The 15379-nt window shown below is 42.6% G+C and overlaps 2 protein-coding genes and 1 non-coding gene across 3 annotated transcripts in view; all 3 read left to right on the top strand.

Annotated features, from left to right (window-relative positions):
- LOC103198892 (zinc finger protein 227-like) overlaps positions 1–7383 on the top strand; it is an 11965-nt gene extending 4582 nt beyond the window's left edge. Inside the window, exons 2-4 of the mRNA XM_007943099.1 lie at positions 1603–1729; positions 2646–2768; positions 7355–7383. Coding sequence (XP_007941290.1) covers positions 1603–1729; positions 2646–2768; positions 7355–7383 — 279 coding nt within the window. The remainder of the gene's footprint in view (positions 1–1602; positions 1730–2645; positions 2769–7354) is intronic.
- TRNAA-CGC lies at positions 5823–5894 on the top strand. Its single transcript has one exon. It is a non-coding gene; the product is annotated as a tRNA-Ala (tRNA).
- A 5318-nt stretch (positions 7384–12701) lies between the features above and the next one.
- On the top strand, positions 12702–14486 carry LOC122150160 (zinc finger protein 227-like). Its single transcript, XM_042781251.1, has 3 exons — positions 12702–12764; positions 13032–13849; positions 14102–14486. The coding sequence occupies exons 1-3, from the start codon at positions 12702–12704 to the stop codon at positions 14484–14486; spliced, it is 1266 nt and encodes a 421-aa protein (XP_042637185.1).
- The last annotated feature ends 893 nt before the right edge of the window (positions 14487–15379 follow it).

Below are 15379 nucleotides of genomic sequence, written 5' to 3'. Positions count from 1 at the left end.
TCACAAAATGGGATGGAGGGGATCGTGGCGATTGTGTTAACTGCTCACAGTTACTGAGCATTTGTGGGGTACCAGGCACCATTCCAAGCACCTTACATATATTCACTCATTTAATCCTTTTACGATTTACATAGAGGAGAGGAAATTGAGGTAGTGAGAGGTTAAGCAGTGTGGCTAAGGTCTTAGACCTAGTGTAGGGCAGAACATTGAACTTGAACGCAGCCGACCTGACCCCAGAGCTTATGCCTTAACCAGCTGTGGATGCTGCGGTGGGTGGGTACGACATGTGTCTTGACAGAACCGAGGAAGAGCTGTATACCCATCGAGGAAGGCCTGAAGGCCTGTGAACGTGGCGGTTGTTAAAACACGGTGAGGGAGAGGGGCGACAGAGAGAGAGAACTGGGTTGAGACCAAAAGCTGACTGGGTTCTCTCTAAATCTGCGTTCCAATCGCATGGCTTCAGACCTCACCTAACTTCAGGAGAGGAGAATCGTCATCAACATCAGCCAAAGGCTGATTCCCATGAGGTGGAGGTCACACATACCTCCACTCTCCAGCCTTTTTACCAATTCTGACACCAGCTGTCCTTCCCACGGCACTCTGTACTTCTCTGCTGAATTGATAATTCATTGCAGTGGCCACACAGAACTTAACAGACTATACTTATGATTATATGGTTTATTAGAGAAGTAACAGGTTATAATTCAGGATCAGGATCAGCTTGGAAATAATAGGAATGACTCAGGATACAGTCCTTTGATCTGGATAGCGTCTTGTCAGCCATGCCCACTGGAAGGCCTCTCTCTCGGCCTTCAGCTTTCATTCTTGGCCTCAGCTTGTACCCTCAGCGTTCAGCCCTCAGCCCTGCTCAGACAAGTATTATCGTTTGTTGTTGGGTGCAGTTGAGTCGTTTCCAACTTGTAGTGACCCGACGTACAACAGAAAGCTGATAGGTGCCTGGAGGTAGCTCACTCCACCAGGAGCCTCCTGCCTGACGTGCTCAGCTGTCTTGCTCTGTGGGTTGGCGAGCCTCACCTGCTGCTCCTCTGCCGGAGCTGTCTCATGTCGTGTTCAGTTTTATAACTCTCTCTCTGGCCCCCGGCTCTAAGGTTCTCAGTGCAGGGACCCTGGGTCCAAAGGATGTGCTCTGCACCTGGCTTTTCTCCTACATGGTAGTGAGGTCCCCCTTAAACATCTGGAACTGGCTCCCTTTAAGCCTAGTGGGATAGCAAAAACCAAACCAACCCAAAGTCACTGCCACTGAGTCGATTCCGACTCATAGAGACACCCCGCTCCCCGGGTTTCCGAGGCAGTAAATCTTTACCGAATTAGATTGCCCAGTCTTCCTTCCACGGAGTGCCTGGTGGGTTTGAACTGCCAACCTGTTCGATCCTGTTTGTGGGCCACAAGCATCTTACTTGCCTAGTCCCACTCAGTCATTTTGTGGGCGTCACAGGACCATGGCTAGACAAGCCATACGGCTGCAGTTCACTGGGCTGCGACCTGAAACAATATTTTTGCGAGTTTTATCCTTCTCAATGCTGCCCTTCTGCCAGTGGTAGCTGATTGTAAGACTGAGGTTATATGCGTTTGATGTTGTAGGAATCAGTGACATTCCAGGACGTGGCTGTGGTCTTCACCGAGGAGGAGCTGGGGCTGCTGGACTCTGCCCAGAGGACACTGTACCAAGACGTGATGCTGGAGACCTTCAGGAACCTGGTCTCCGTGGGTGAGGACGGGCACCCTCTGAACTAAACCTCAGCCCCCGTGAGAGTCTCTGTTCTCAGTTGTTTAAGGCTTTGGGCTTTTGAAATGGTTCTTTGACCTTGAAGACAAAAGTTTTACAATCACTGGCACAACAGGGGTAGGTTTCTCTGGTCTTTTGCTCTGGCAAAAGTCTGTCCTTTTAAATCACTGGTTCGCCACCAGGGATGATTTTGCTCTGCAGGGGATAATTGGATGGAGGGAGACATTTTTGGTTGTCTCAACTGGGAGAGAAGGAAGGTTGGGCAATCCTACTTCTGTAGTGATACTGCCTCGGAAACCCAAGGAGGGGTCGCTATGAGTCGCGTTTGACTCGATGGCACATAACAACAACAACATCAACAACAACAACTGGGGGAGAAAGATGGATCCTCCTGAAAGGTGCATCCAGTGGGTAGCGGCCAGGGATACTGCTGAACCTCCTGCCACAAAGCACAAGACAGCTCCCCCACAACAAAAACTGGTCCAGGATGTCAGCAGTGCCGAGGTTGAGAGACGCAGGAAATGGGGAGCCATTGGTGGGTTGTGAAACCAGTTTTGTTCATTGCACCACAATCTTTTTTTTTTCTTTGTCTTTTCAATGCCATAGATAAGGACAGAGAACAGCCAAGTTCTTTACCAAGAACTGCTCCAGTTGTAGCAAAACGAGTGCCTGTTTGCAGTGAGTGGTGGGAGACACACAGGCAAAGCTGCTGGAACTCATTGTGTCTCCCTGTGCACATGAGCTAGGCTACGACCTAAATCTGGTTCTCATTATAGTTCATGATCAGAAAGTCTTGAAGTGTTGCTTCAGAGGTTGTGAGAGTTACAGCATTGGGACCAGATACGTTTTAGTTGTAAGCGTGTTGTCCTTAAATGTATATGTATCTGCCTTTTTGTAGGACATCATCCCTTCAAACTAGATATGTTATTCCAGCTGGAAGTGGAAGAAAAGCTTTGGATGATGGAGACAGAAACCCAAAGAAGTGAGTATTCTGGGGAGAGCCCCGTGACTCTCCTTTCGGGTCCTAGCTAGTCTGCTGCCCAGTGCTTCTTTGATTAATGCCCTTGTCTGAGTCAGTCATCTCTTGCTTACATTACGACAAACAGCCTCCACACTGGGCTCTGTGTTTCCCGCACACACTCCTATAATCTAGTCTCCACATGCTAGCCAGCGGGATTCTTTAAAAAACAAGTAGCATGCTCTCCATCTGCTCCAAACCCCCCAAAGACTTCCCATCTCATCCACAGTCCCCTTGCACAGCAGACTGCAAGACCTGGCTTGATCTGCCCCCCTCCCCAGTGTCTCCTTCGTCTTCTGTCCTTTTCCCCTTCCACCATTTCGGCCATACTGACCCCTTGGTGTTTTTCTCAGAAGCTCCTATGTCTCTTCTTCCTCATGGTCTTTGGCTGCCTCTCCTCTTTGTCTACGGTTCTTACCATAACTGCCCCAACCCCTCCCTGACTCCACTCTGGTCTTTGCTCAAATGTTAGCTCATCACAGAGGCCTCTTGTGTCTTCCCTGGTGAAAGTGCCAGTATCTCTGCCTTCTCCATCCCCTTACCCTGCCCAGAAAAAGGTGGCTTTTTTTGTTGTTGTGCAGATACCAGAATCCAACCGTTTCTCCATGTACAGTTCAGTGACATTGATGGTGCTCTTCAAGATGTGCAACCATTCCCACCCTCCTTTTCCAAATCATTCCACCACCATTAATAGAAACCCACTGTTCTCTTACCAGACACTCTCCTTTCCCCCTCCCTCCCACCCATAGTAATCTTTGGTTTTATATATTTGCTTGTTTCATAGGAGCGAGATCGTATATTGTGTTGGTTTTTTTTTTAATTGTTATTTGGGTGAAAATTTACAGAGCAAATTCACTTTCCACACAGCAGTTCACATACACTTTGTCTCATGACATTGACTAGTTTCCGATAATGCAACAGCTCCCCTCCCACTTCCTCCCCATAGTTACCTCTTCCCTTTGTCCATCCCTCCATACACTCCTGCTCCCTGAGCTGTCTCCCAGTGCATAAACAGCCCTTCTTTCTCCCATGATTGTTCTCTCCAAGGAGTGTATATACCTCAGGTAAATGTTCAACTCCTATGCCTGTCTTTTGTTTGGCTAGAAGCCACAGGTGTGGGTTCAATTCCATACCTGAAGGGCAGCTAGGGGCCATAGTCTCAGGGGTTCCACCAGGCTCTATCAGACCAGCAAACCTGCCCCCCCTTTTTTTCCAAATGATTTTGAGTTTTGTTCCACATTGTTCTCGCTCTCTATCCAGGATCTCCTACACAGATCCCCTTCCCAGTGGTTGACAGTGGTAGCCAGGCACCATCTAGTTCTTCTGGTCTCATAGTCATGTAGGCTGCAGATCGCATGGCATACACTGTCTTTTTACAGCTGATTTGTTTCCTTCAATGTGATGTTTTCAAGGTTCATCTGTGTGAGCATGGTTTCTCTTTGTGACTGAGTAGTAGTCGACTGTGTGGATATCCCACATTCTGTTTATCTGTTCATCTGTTGATGGCATTTTTGTTGTTTCCACCTTTTGGCTATTGTGAATAGTGCTGCACATTGGTGTACAGTTATCTCTTACTGTCACTGCTTTCACATGTCTTGAGTGTATACTGAAGAGTGGAAGAACTGGGGTGGATGATAGTTCTATGTTCAACTTTTTGAGAAACGGCCGAACCTTTTCACAGTAGCTGCACTATTTTATATTCCCAGCAGCAATGCATGAGGTCCTACGTTAATTTTCCTTTTGTTATTGGCTTATTTCACTCAGCATAATGTCTTCAGGCTCCATCCATACTGTATCAAGATTTCATTTCTCCCACTGGCCAACTAGTATTCCATTGTATGTATGTACCTCGTTTTATTTACCCTTTCATCTGCTTATGGGCATTTAGGAGTTTCCACCTTTTGGCTGTTGTAAATAGTGCTACAGCGAACATTGGTACACATTCTCTTTTAAGTCTTTGAAATCTTCTGGGTTTATACATAGGAGTGCAATTGCTGAGTCATACAGTAGTTCTGTTTTTAGGTTTTTGAGAAGCTGCCATACTGTTTTCCATACAGCTGTATCATTTTGCATTCCTGTTAGCAATGGACAGTGGTTCCAATTGTCCCACATCCTCACCGGTTATTTTTATTATCTTAGCCATCCTAGTGGGAGTGAAATAGTACCTCATGTGGTTTTGATTTGCACCTCTTAGAGGGCTAATGATGCTGAACATCTTTTCGTGTGTTTGGTGGCCATTTAAATGTCTTCTTTGATGAAATGTCTGAGTTCTTTGCTCATTTTATGATTGGATTATTTGTCTTTCTGTTGTTAACTTGTCAAGGTTTTATGTATATTTTGGTTATTAGATTCTCATCAGATAAATGGTTTCTGAAGATATTCTCCCAGTGGGCTGCTTGCCCTTTCACTTTTTCGGTAAAGTCTTTTGATGAATGAAAGATTTCTGTTTTTAAGAGGTCCCATTTATTTATTTTGTCTTTTGGTCTTTGTACTTTTGTTAATGTATTATATAATACAGTTTTGAGAACTGAGCATTGTTCATCGTTGTTGTTCTAAGAATTTTATGGTTTTAGTTTTCAAATTTAGGTCCTTAATTTTGAATTTGTTTTTGTATATGGTGTGAGGCATGGCTCCTGTTTCATTTTTCTGCATGTGGAAATCCGATTTTCCCAGTACCATTTGTTGAAGAGACCCTTTTCCCATTGAACGGACTTAGCACCCTTGTCAAAAATCAGTTGACCGTGGTTGTATGGGTTTATTTCTGGGCTTTGGATTGTGTTCCAATGGTCTATGTATCCATTGTTACAGTACCAGGCTGTTATGATTAATTTGTTGTTGTTGTTGTCATTATGTGCTGTCGAGTTGGACCTGACTCATAGCGAACCCTCCTTGGGTTTTCGAGGCAGTATCACTACAGAAGTAGATTGCCCCATCTTCCTTCCGAGGAGGGGCTGGTGGGTTTGAACCGCCAGCCTTCTGGTTAGCAGTCAAGTGCCTTAACCACTATGCTACCAGAGCTCCCATGATTAATATAGCTGTATAATATGTTTTAAAATAGGCGGTGTAGCTCAGTGGTAGAGCGCGTGCTTCGCATGTACGAGGTCCCTGGTTCAATTCCTGGCACCTCCACTTAGTCTTTAGGAGCTCTGGTAGCATAGTGGCTAAAGCACTTGACTGCTAACCAGAAGGCTGGCGGTTCAAACCCACCAGCCACTCCTCGGAAGGAAGGTTGGGCAATCTACTTCCGTAGTGATACTGCCTCGGAAACCCAAGGAGGGGTCGCTATGAGTCGGGGCCGACTCGACAGCACATAACAACATAACAACAATGTTTTAAAATCAGGAAGTGTGTGTCCTCTTACTTTGTTTTTCTCTTTCATCATTTTTTTTTTTTTTTAGCTATTCAGGGCCTCTTCTGTTTCTATATAAAGTTGAGGATTGATTTTTCTGCTTCTGTAAAGAAGGCTATTGGGCTTTTAAAAAAAAATTTTATTTTTGGAGTGTTTCCTCCCTCCTACCCCTGATGCTATTGGACTTTTGATTGGGATTGTACTGAGTCTATAGATAGCGTTGGGTAATATTGACATCTTAACAGTATTAAGTCTTCCAATCCATGAAAATGGAACATCTTTCCATCTACTTAAGTCTTCTTTAATCTCTTTCAGCAGGGTTTTATACTTCTTATTGTATAAATCTTTCATGTCTCTGGTTAGATTTATTCCTAGGTGTTGCTCTCTTTGATGCTATTGAAATGGAAGTATTTCCCTGTCAGGTTTTTTTTGCTGTGTAGAAACCCAACTGATGTTTGTTAGTTGATCTTGTACCCTGCAACTTTGCTCAATTCCTCTATTAGCTCTAGATGTTTTCTTATGGACTTGTTGGAATTTTCTATATATAGGATCATATCATCCATGAAGAGAGATTATTTCTTTTCCCATCTAAATACCTTTTATTTCTTTTTCTTATTACTCTGGCTAGGACTTATAATCCAATATTGAATAGAAATGATGAGAACAGGCATCCTTGTCATGTTCCCCGTTTCAAGAGGAGAGCTCTTAGCCTTTCTGCATTAACTATAATGATGATGTTTCATATAGGCCCTGAATTTCCCTTCTATTCCAATCTTTTTTAGGGTTTTCATCAAGAAACGTTATTGGATTTTATCAAATGCTTTTCCTGCATCCATAGAAATGATCACGTGGTTCTTTGTTCTGTTGATGCACTAATCATTCCTACTTTCCTTCAATAAATCCTATGTGGTCACGGTGTATAACTCTTAATATGCTCTTGGATTCTGTTCACTAGTATTTTGTTGAGGATTTTTGCATGTGTATTCATAAGAGATACTAGCCTGTAGTTTTCTTTTCTTGTGATGACTTTGTCTGGATTGGGTATCAGGGTTATGTTTGCTTCACAGAATGAATTAGAAATATTCCTTTCTTCTCTATCTTTAGGAAGAGTTAAACAGTATTGGTGTCGAGTCTTCATTAAATGTATGGTCGAATTCCCCTCTGGTCCAGGATTTTTTTTGTTGTTGTTGGGAGGATTTTGATCACTGATTCAATCTCTTCTCATTATCAGTCTGTTGAGCCTTTCTGTTTCCTCTGGAGTCAGTTTGAGTTGGTTGTGTGTGTGTCATCGAGGTTATGTAGTTTGTTGCCATTCTGTTATAATTGTCTCTGTTTTTTTCAGGTCGGTTGTAATGCCTTCTCTTTTGTTTTCTGTTTTGGTTATTTGTATCTTTTCTTTCTTTGTCAGTATAGCTAAAGGTTTGTCAATTTTATTAATCTTTTCAAAGAACCAAGTTCTTATTTTATTGGTTCTCTTTATTATTTTTCTGTTTTAAATTTATTTCTGTTCTGACCTTTGTTTTTTCGTTTCTTCTGGTGGGTTTGGGCTTAGTTTGCCTTCTGTTTCTAGTTTTGGAGTTGTTGAATTAAGCTGTTAGTTAGATCTTTCTTCTTCTTTCATGTAGGCATTTATTGCTCTAAGTTTCCTCCTGAGTACTCCCTTCACTGCATCCTATAACTTTTGGTATGCTTTACTTTCATTTTCATTTGACTCTAAGAACTTTGTGATTTCTCTTTTGATTTCTTCCTTGACCTGTTGGTAGTTTATAGTGTTGGTAATTAATAGTGTGTTGTTTAATTTCCCTATGTTTGTGTCTTTTCCAGGTTTTCTTCTGTTATTTCCAGCTTCCTTTTGTTGTGGTCAGAGAAAATACTTTGTATGATTTCAGTCTTTTAAAATTAATCATGACTTGCTTTGTGACCTAACATGTGGTCTATTCTGGAGAATGATCTATGTGCAGTGGAGTAGAATGTATATTGTTTTGTTTTTGGGTACAATGTTCTATAGATGTCTGTTAAATCTGGTTGATTTATAGTGTAATTCAAGACCTCTGTTTTATTGTCAATCTTCTTTTTAGATATTCTGTCCAGTATTGAATGTGGTACATTGACGTTTCCAAATATTATTATAGTATTATCTGTTTCTCCTTTCAATTCTATCAATGTTTACTTTATGTATTTATGTAAATATTTATATATTTAGCAATATTATATATTGCTTTATATATTCACTTTATTATATTTATATATTTACATATTTGCCTTCTGTATTTATATATATATAAATATTTAATATATTTATATATTTTATACATAAACTCAAAAAACTCACTGCCGTTGAGTCGATTTGACTCGTAGCAGCCCCTCCTTGGGATTCCGAGGCAGTAGCTCTACAGAAGTAGATAGCCCGATATTCCTTTCGAGGAGTGGCTGGTGGGTTTGAACCTCTGGACTTCTGGTTAGCAGTCAAGTGCCTTAGGCACTGCGGCACCAGAGTTCCCATTGTGTGTATGCATACACATATATATGTATACGCACCTCATAGACAATACTCACAATTATGGGGTTTATTAGGGAAGTAATAGGCTGTAATTCAGGTTAAGGAACATGATCAGGATACAATTCTTGGATCAGGACGGTCTCCCCTCTGCTGTGCCCTCAGGCTTGCCTCTCAGGCCCTTGGCCTCTCAGGCTGGCCTTTGCCCTGCTTGGGCAAGTGTTACAGAGTTCTTTTAGCTCTGCCGATAGGTACACTTAGGTGTACCCCGCTGCATCAGCAGCACCCCGCTCCTGCCCGAGGGCACTCAGCTTTCTTGCTCTGGGGGCCAGGTGAGCCCACTGCTCCGTCTTGTGCCTCTTGGTTCCACTGTGACCGTCTCTCTGCCGGGGCGTCTCTCTCTTCTGGGGTGTCTCTGCCACGCATCTCTGCCAAGCAGGTCCAGTGCAGGGATCTCAGGTCCGAGGATGCGCTCCACTTCACCGTCAGCTCTTCTCTCTTCTCTGCTGCTAGGAGGGCTCATGTTAAGCCTGGCAGAGCGACAGAATTAACCAATCCCAGCATCAGAGTTCTATGCACCTTATTTGCATGCTCCCACCCAGTAATCTGGTGGGAGTTATGAAGACTATGGCTGGAAAAGCCATCCGTAGCATTTCACTGCACCACAGTCTCTTCAGGCTTATCCTCCTGGGGGTTCTTTGAGCTTCTTGGATTTGTAAATTCATGTCCTTTGTTAGATTGGGGACATTTTCTGTCATTATGTTTTCAAATATTCTCTGTGTCCCTTTCTCTCCTCTTTTTCTAGAACCCACCGGAGGGCCTGTATCACCCTATAGTTCTGTAAACTGCGCTCAGCGTTCTTGAGTACACTCTTGTTGCCCTTCACATCTCTAATTTCAACTGTCTTACCCTTTCATTAATTCACTGATTCTTTTGCCTGAGTAAATCTTTTGGTAAGTCTTTCTATTGGGTCTCTCATTTAAGTGATGATCCCCTTTCATTTGTAATATCTCTTTTTTTAGATTCTCATTTTGTTCTTGTGTTGTTCCTTATTTCTTTCAGCTCTTCATCTGTGTTTTCCCTAGTTCTTTAGTTCTGTTTAATGTGATATTCTTCCGTGTTTTCCATTATTTGTTCACTCCTAGGTGTGCTTCCTGTTTCCACTTCCCTACTGCTTTCCTCTGCTCCTCAATTCAGAGCCCCTCAACTCCTAGCACCATTTCCTTGTTCTTTTCTTGTTATACTTGCGGGAGAAGGTTAGAATGATAGTTTGTTTGTGCTGCCATCTTCCCAGAATTCCTAAATTCAAGAACAGATTTATTTTTTAAATTATTATTTATTTTTATTTTTGCAGTGTTTCCTCCCCTCACTTCCCATCCCTGGTAACCAACAAAGAAAGTTGCCTTCTATATATAAACCTTTCCTTGACTTTTTACAGTAATGAACTAATACAATATTTGTTCTTCTGTGATTGACTTATTTCACTCAGCATCATGTCCTCCAAGTTCATCCATGTTATGCAGTGTTTTGCAGATTCTATGTTATTCTTTAGGGTTGCATAGTATTCCTTGTGTGTACGTACCATAGTTTGGTTATCCATCCTTCTGCTGATGGCCATGTAGGTTGTTTCCTTCTTTTTGCTATTGTAAATAGTGCTGCAATGAACATGGAAAAGCAGATGTATGTTAAAGCACATGTGTTTAGAACTTAAACTATCGACTTGATTCCAACTTCCAGTGATACTGTAGGACAGAGTAGAACTGCCTCATAAAGTTTCCAAACCTGTAAATCTTTACCAACACAGACTGCTGCATCTTTCTTCTGTGGAGCAGCTGGTAGGTCTGTACCTCTGACCTTTCGGTTAGCAACTGAGCGCTTAACCAGTGTACCACCAGGGCTCCTGTTTAGAACTTAACCATCCATGTGAACCTCGGTGTACTAGTTTTCCAGAGCTGCTGTGACAAATCAGCACAAACTTGGGCCTTAAAACAAGACCTATTGGTTACCTTACAGTTCTGGGTCCTGGCAGTGAGGACCCTGAGCTGGGTCTGCACAGATGCTCACCTTCTGGAGGCCCCAGGGGAGAACCCCTCCTCATCTTCTGCAGCTTCCAGAGGCCGCCAGCTTTCGGTGGCTTGTGGCCGTGTGTCATTGTGACGCCTCCTTCACTGGCACATTCTTTATCTCTCTCTCACCCTCTGCTTCCCTCTTACGAGGACCCTTGTAATTACGTCGGGCCTACCTGCTTAAGCTAAGCTAATCTCCCTGTCCCAAGAGCCTTCTTTTGATCACTTCTGCAGTGTCCGTTTTGCCATGTACAGTGACATATTCACAGGTTCTGGACATCAGGACATGGACATCTTTGGAGGGCAGTTTTTTACCTCCCCCCCCAAAATAACTTACTGACATTTTTCCTCATTGATAGTATTAGAACGTAACTCTCCATGACTCGTAGTGACCCCTCCTTGGATTTCCAAGGATTCTACTTTTCTATGGAAGTAGATTGCCCAATCTTCCTTCCAAGGAGTGGCTGGTGGGTTTGAACCACCAGCCTTCTGGTTAGCAGTCAAATGCCTTAGGCACTATGCCACCAGAGCTTCTGAGGAAAAGGCTAGTTGGCTTTTAATTGATGTGATTATAGGTTAGAATGTTGCCCTGTAACGCTATGATTTTGGACTTGTAGCCCTCATATGAGGCTATTTTATTTGTGGCTCTAAATAGGTTTCATTTACATTTAGTGGATAAGAGCTTATTGACCTCCCTCTTTGCTTTATTTGTATGAAAAACATGAGAACAGGATAAATGATGATAAAGAACAAGATGAACCTCTTGCCTGTGTCCTTCCCTCCATGCACCCCTGCCCCCCGAGCTGTCTCCCTGTGCATACACAGTCCTTCTGTTCTCCCATGATGGAGCTCCCCAAGGAGTGTATCTGCCTAATGTAAATGTTCAGCTCATATGACAGTCTTTTGTTTGGCTGGAAGCCACAGGAGTGGGTTCAGTTTCAGACCTGAAGGGCAGCTAGGGGCCATAGTCTCAGGGATTCCAACAAGCTCTATCAGACCAGCAAACCTGGTCCCTATTTTTTTTTTTGTTTGTTTGTTTTTTGATTTTATGGTTTTGATTTTGTTCCACATTGTTCTCCCTTCTATCCAGGATCTCCTACATAGATTCCCCTCTGAGTGATTGACAATGGTAGCCGGGCACCATCTAGTTCTCTTGGTCTCATAGTCATATAGGCTGAGGATAGCATAGTGTACCAGTTGCTTGGACTAATTGTTTCCATGTGTCTTTGGTTTTCTTCATTCTTTGCTCTGGATGAGGAGAGACCTGTCATTGCATTTAGATGGCTGCTGCAAGCTTTTAAGATCCCAGTTGTTATTCACCAAAGTAGGTTGTAGAACAATGTTTTTGTGTAGTATGTTATGCCAATTGAGCTTGATGTCCTCTGCAACCATGGTCCCAAGCCCACAGGTCCAACTACTCACTCCCTCTGGGTAGCTGGCTGTGACCAAGAAGTGACTACAACCTTGTCCCTGGTTAGATCTACTATATACCTGGAAATTCTTAGAGAACATACAAATATATTTGTAGATACATTGTCTGCCAACCTTATATGTGGTCCTGGGCACACTCCTCCCTGCATGGATATACCTAATCATCCAGCCTGTCCACCCATCTATCCCCCTGTATATCAGTGTTTGCCATGACCGACAACACAGTACTGTATGTTGAATATTGCTTATTTTTTATAGGCAGCAAGAATCAAACTGAGATGGAGATGCTTCAGAAAGTTTCATTGAAATACTTTTTACATGAAGAGTTGTCTTGCTGGCATATCTGGGAACAAGTTGTAAGTGAACTAACCAGGAGTCAAGATTACATGATAAATCTTCAAGCAAAGAGTTCCCCGTTACAACAAGGTGATTCCATTCGGGTTTCTGAAAGCAAGAATTGTGTCATGAAGCATAAAGGAGATTGTTCCAGTTTTATAGAAAACCAAGAGTTTACAGCTTTAAGAACTCAGAATTCTTGGAGGAAAACATATCTGAGTGAGTCACAGAATCAGAGCAGAAGTAAAGAATTTAACATGAAAAGTAGCCTGCAAATATATGAAGAAGATGTCATGAAGAAGCCGTCAGTTACTGAGCACGTGAAAACTGGCACAGAATTCCAACCTTCCAGTTTTGGTGAAAGTGGTCAAATTTTTAATGAAAAGCCCTACACATGCAGTGAGTGTGCAAAAGACTTCAGTGACCACCCAGTTCTTCCCTTTCATCAAAGCATTCACACAGGAGATAAAAGTTTCCATCAGAGCTCATGTGTGCAAACTCATCAGAGAGTACACCCAGGAGAGAAACTCAGCAAATGTCACAGATCTGGGAATTGCTTCAGTAAGAGCTCGCTTCAACCTCAACAGTCTAATCACACATGGGAGAAAGCCTATCAGTGTGACAGTTGTGGCAAAATGTTCAGCAGCAACACAGGTCTGATTGTTCATAACAGAACTCACACTGGAGAGAAGCCTTATAAATGTGAGGAGTGTGGGAAATGCTTCAGTCAAAGTTCGAATTTTCAGTGCCACCAGAGGGTCCACACTGAAGAAAAACCATACAGATGTGAAGAGTGTGGGAAGGGCTTCGGCTTGAGTGTTAACCTTCGTGTCCATCAGCGGGTCCACAGGGGTGAGAAACCCTACAAATGTGAAGAGTGTGGGAAGGGTTTCACTCAGGCCGCACATTTTCACATACATCAGAGGGTCCACACTGGGGAGAAACCGTACACATGTGACGTCTGTGGCAAAGGCTTCAGTCACAACTCACCCTTAATATGCCATCAGAGAGTCCACACTGGAGAGAAGCCATACAGATGTGAGGCATGTGGGAAAGGCTTTACCCGTAACACAGATCTTCACATCCATCACAGAGTCCACACGGGGGAGAAACCCTATAAATGTAAGGAGTGTGGTAAGAGTTTCAGTCAGGCTTCAAATCTTCAAGTCCATCAGAATGTCCACACCGGGGAAAAACGATTCAAATGTGACACGTGTGGTAAGGGCTTCAGTCAGTCCTCAAAACTTCAAACCCATCAGAGAGTCCACACTGGAGAGAAACCATACAAGTGCGATGTATGTGGTAAGGACTTCAGTTACAGTTCGAATCTGAAACTGCATCATGTAATTCACACTGGAGAGAAACCATATAAGTGTGAGGAGTGTGGAAAGGGCTTTAGTTGGCGGTCAAATCTTCACGCTCATCAGAGAGTTCACTCGGGAGAGAAACCCTATAAATGCACAGCGTGTGATAAGAGCTTTAGTCAGGCCATAGATTTTCGAGTGCATCAGAGAGTTCACACTGGAGAGAAACCTTATACATGTGGTATATGTGGGAAAAGCTTCAGTCAGTCCTCAGGCCTCCAGTCTCATCACAGGGTCCACACTGGAGAGAAGCCATACAAATGTGATGTTTGTGGGAAGGGCTTTAGATACAGTTCACAGTTTATATACCACCAGAGAGGCCACACTGGAGAAAAGCCGTATAAATGTGAGGAGTGTGGGAAAGGCTTTGGGAGGAGCTTGAACCTTCGCCATCATCAGAGGGTCCACACGGGAGAGAAACCTCATAAATGTGAGGAGTGTGGTAAGGCTTTCAGCCTCCCCTCAAATCTCCGAGTCCACCTGAGTGTTCACACTAGAGAGAAACTCTTTAAATGTGAAGAATGTGGCAAGGGCTTCAGCCAGAGTTCACGTCTTCAAGCCCATCAGAGGGTCCACACTGGAGAAAAACCATACAGGTGTGATGTGTGTGGGAAGGACTTCAGTCACCGTTCACGTCTTACATACCATCAGAAAGTCCACACTGGCAAGAATCTTTAGAAATGTGATGGTGCTATTGGCTTTGGTCAGAAGAAACATCTTCTAGTTTTTGGAGAGCTTATGCTGGTGATAAACCCAATAAAAATAGAGAGAAAGGGGATTTCTTCAGGTTCAGAGTATTTATAACAAATTCATTCAAGTGATGACAGAACCATAATAGGAATGGTGCTTATATTTAGGAGAGAACTAGCTTATAGCCCTCTTGGTAGGATCCAATTAATATAAATTATTACCTATTAATGTGAATATATGTGTAAAGATTGTGGAAGGCTCTTTGCCAGTATGCTGACTAATTTTTCAGGGGTTATGGGAAATACCAGGGAAGGTTTTAGATTATTTTTCCTTTCACTTATATTTTAGAATTTTTTTTTTTACAGTGAACATTATTTTTTTTGCTAAAACTGGAAAACTATTAGAAACAAGATGAATAAAATTACTGACTAAAAATTTCCTATACTTAAGGACTCAGTGTGATTACTTTATCTCATATGGTATACAGGGTTACAGGTAAGGAATAAATCCCCAGAGATGAGGCTTTGGTCTTCAGAAGTAAATCTGAATCATTAAAGGGTGTTCGTTGATTCAGTTTATAAGAGCAAGCACAGAAATCAGTTGGATTGCCAAGCCATTTTGTGATTCATTGGTCCAGTGGAACACTACACAGACATCAAATGGAAGAAGCTAAAGTTGTAATTAAGAATATTGGAAGATGTGCAGAACATATCCTGGTTAAATGCAAAACATGGGGGTTTTATGTAATATCTTCCAAAAATGAAAGTTTAGAATACCTAGAAATTGGTATTTATTTCTTGTTACCACTAAAGGATTGGATTTTGCTATATATATGTGTATATGTTGTTTTGGTTACCTAGTTCTACTCTGACAAGAATATA

The sequence above is a fragment of the Orycteropus afer genome, unplaced genomic scaffold (genome assembly GCF_000298275.1).
Source record: "Orycteropus afer afer isolate SDZICR_OR568_19922 unplaced genomic scaffold, OryAfe1.0 scaffold00099, whole genome shotgun sequence".
NCBI classification, from domain to species: Eukaryota; Metazoa; Chordata; class Mammalia; order Tubulidentata; family Orycteropodidae; genus Orycteropus; species Orycteropus afer.
This window is presented reverse-complemented; position numbering and strand designations above follow the sequence as displayed.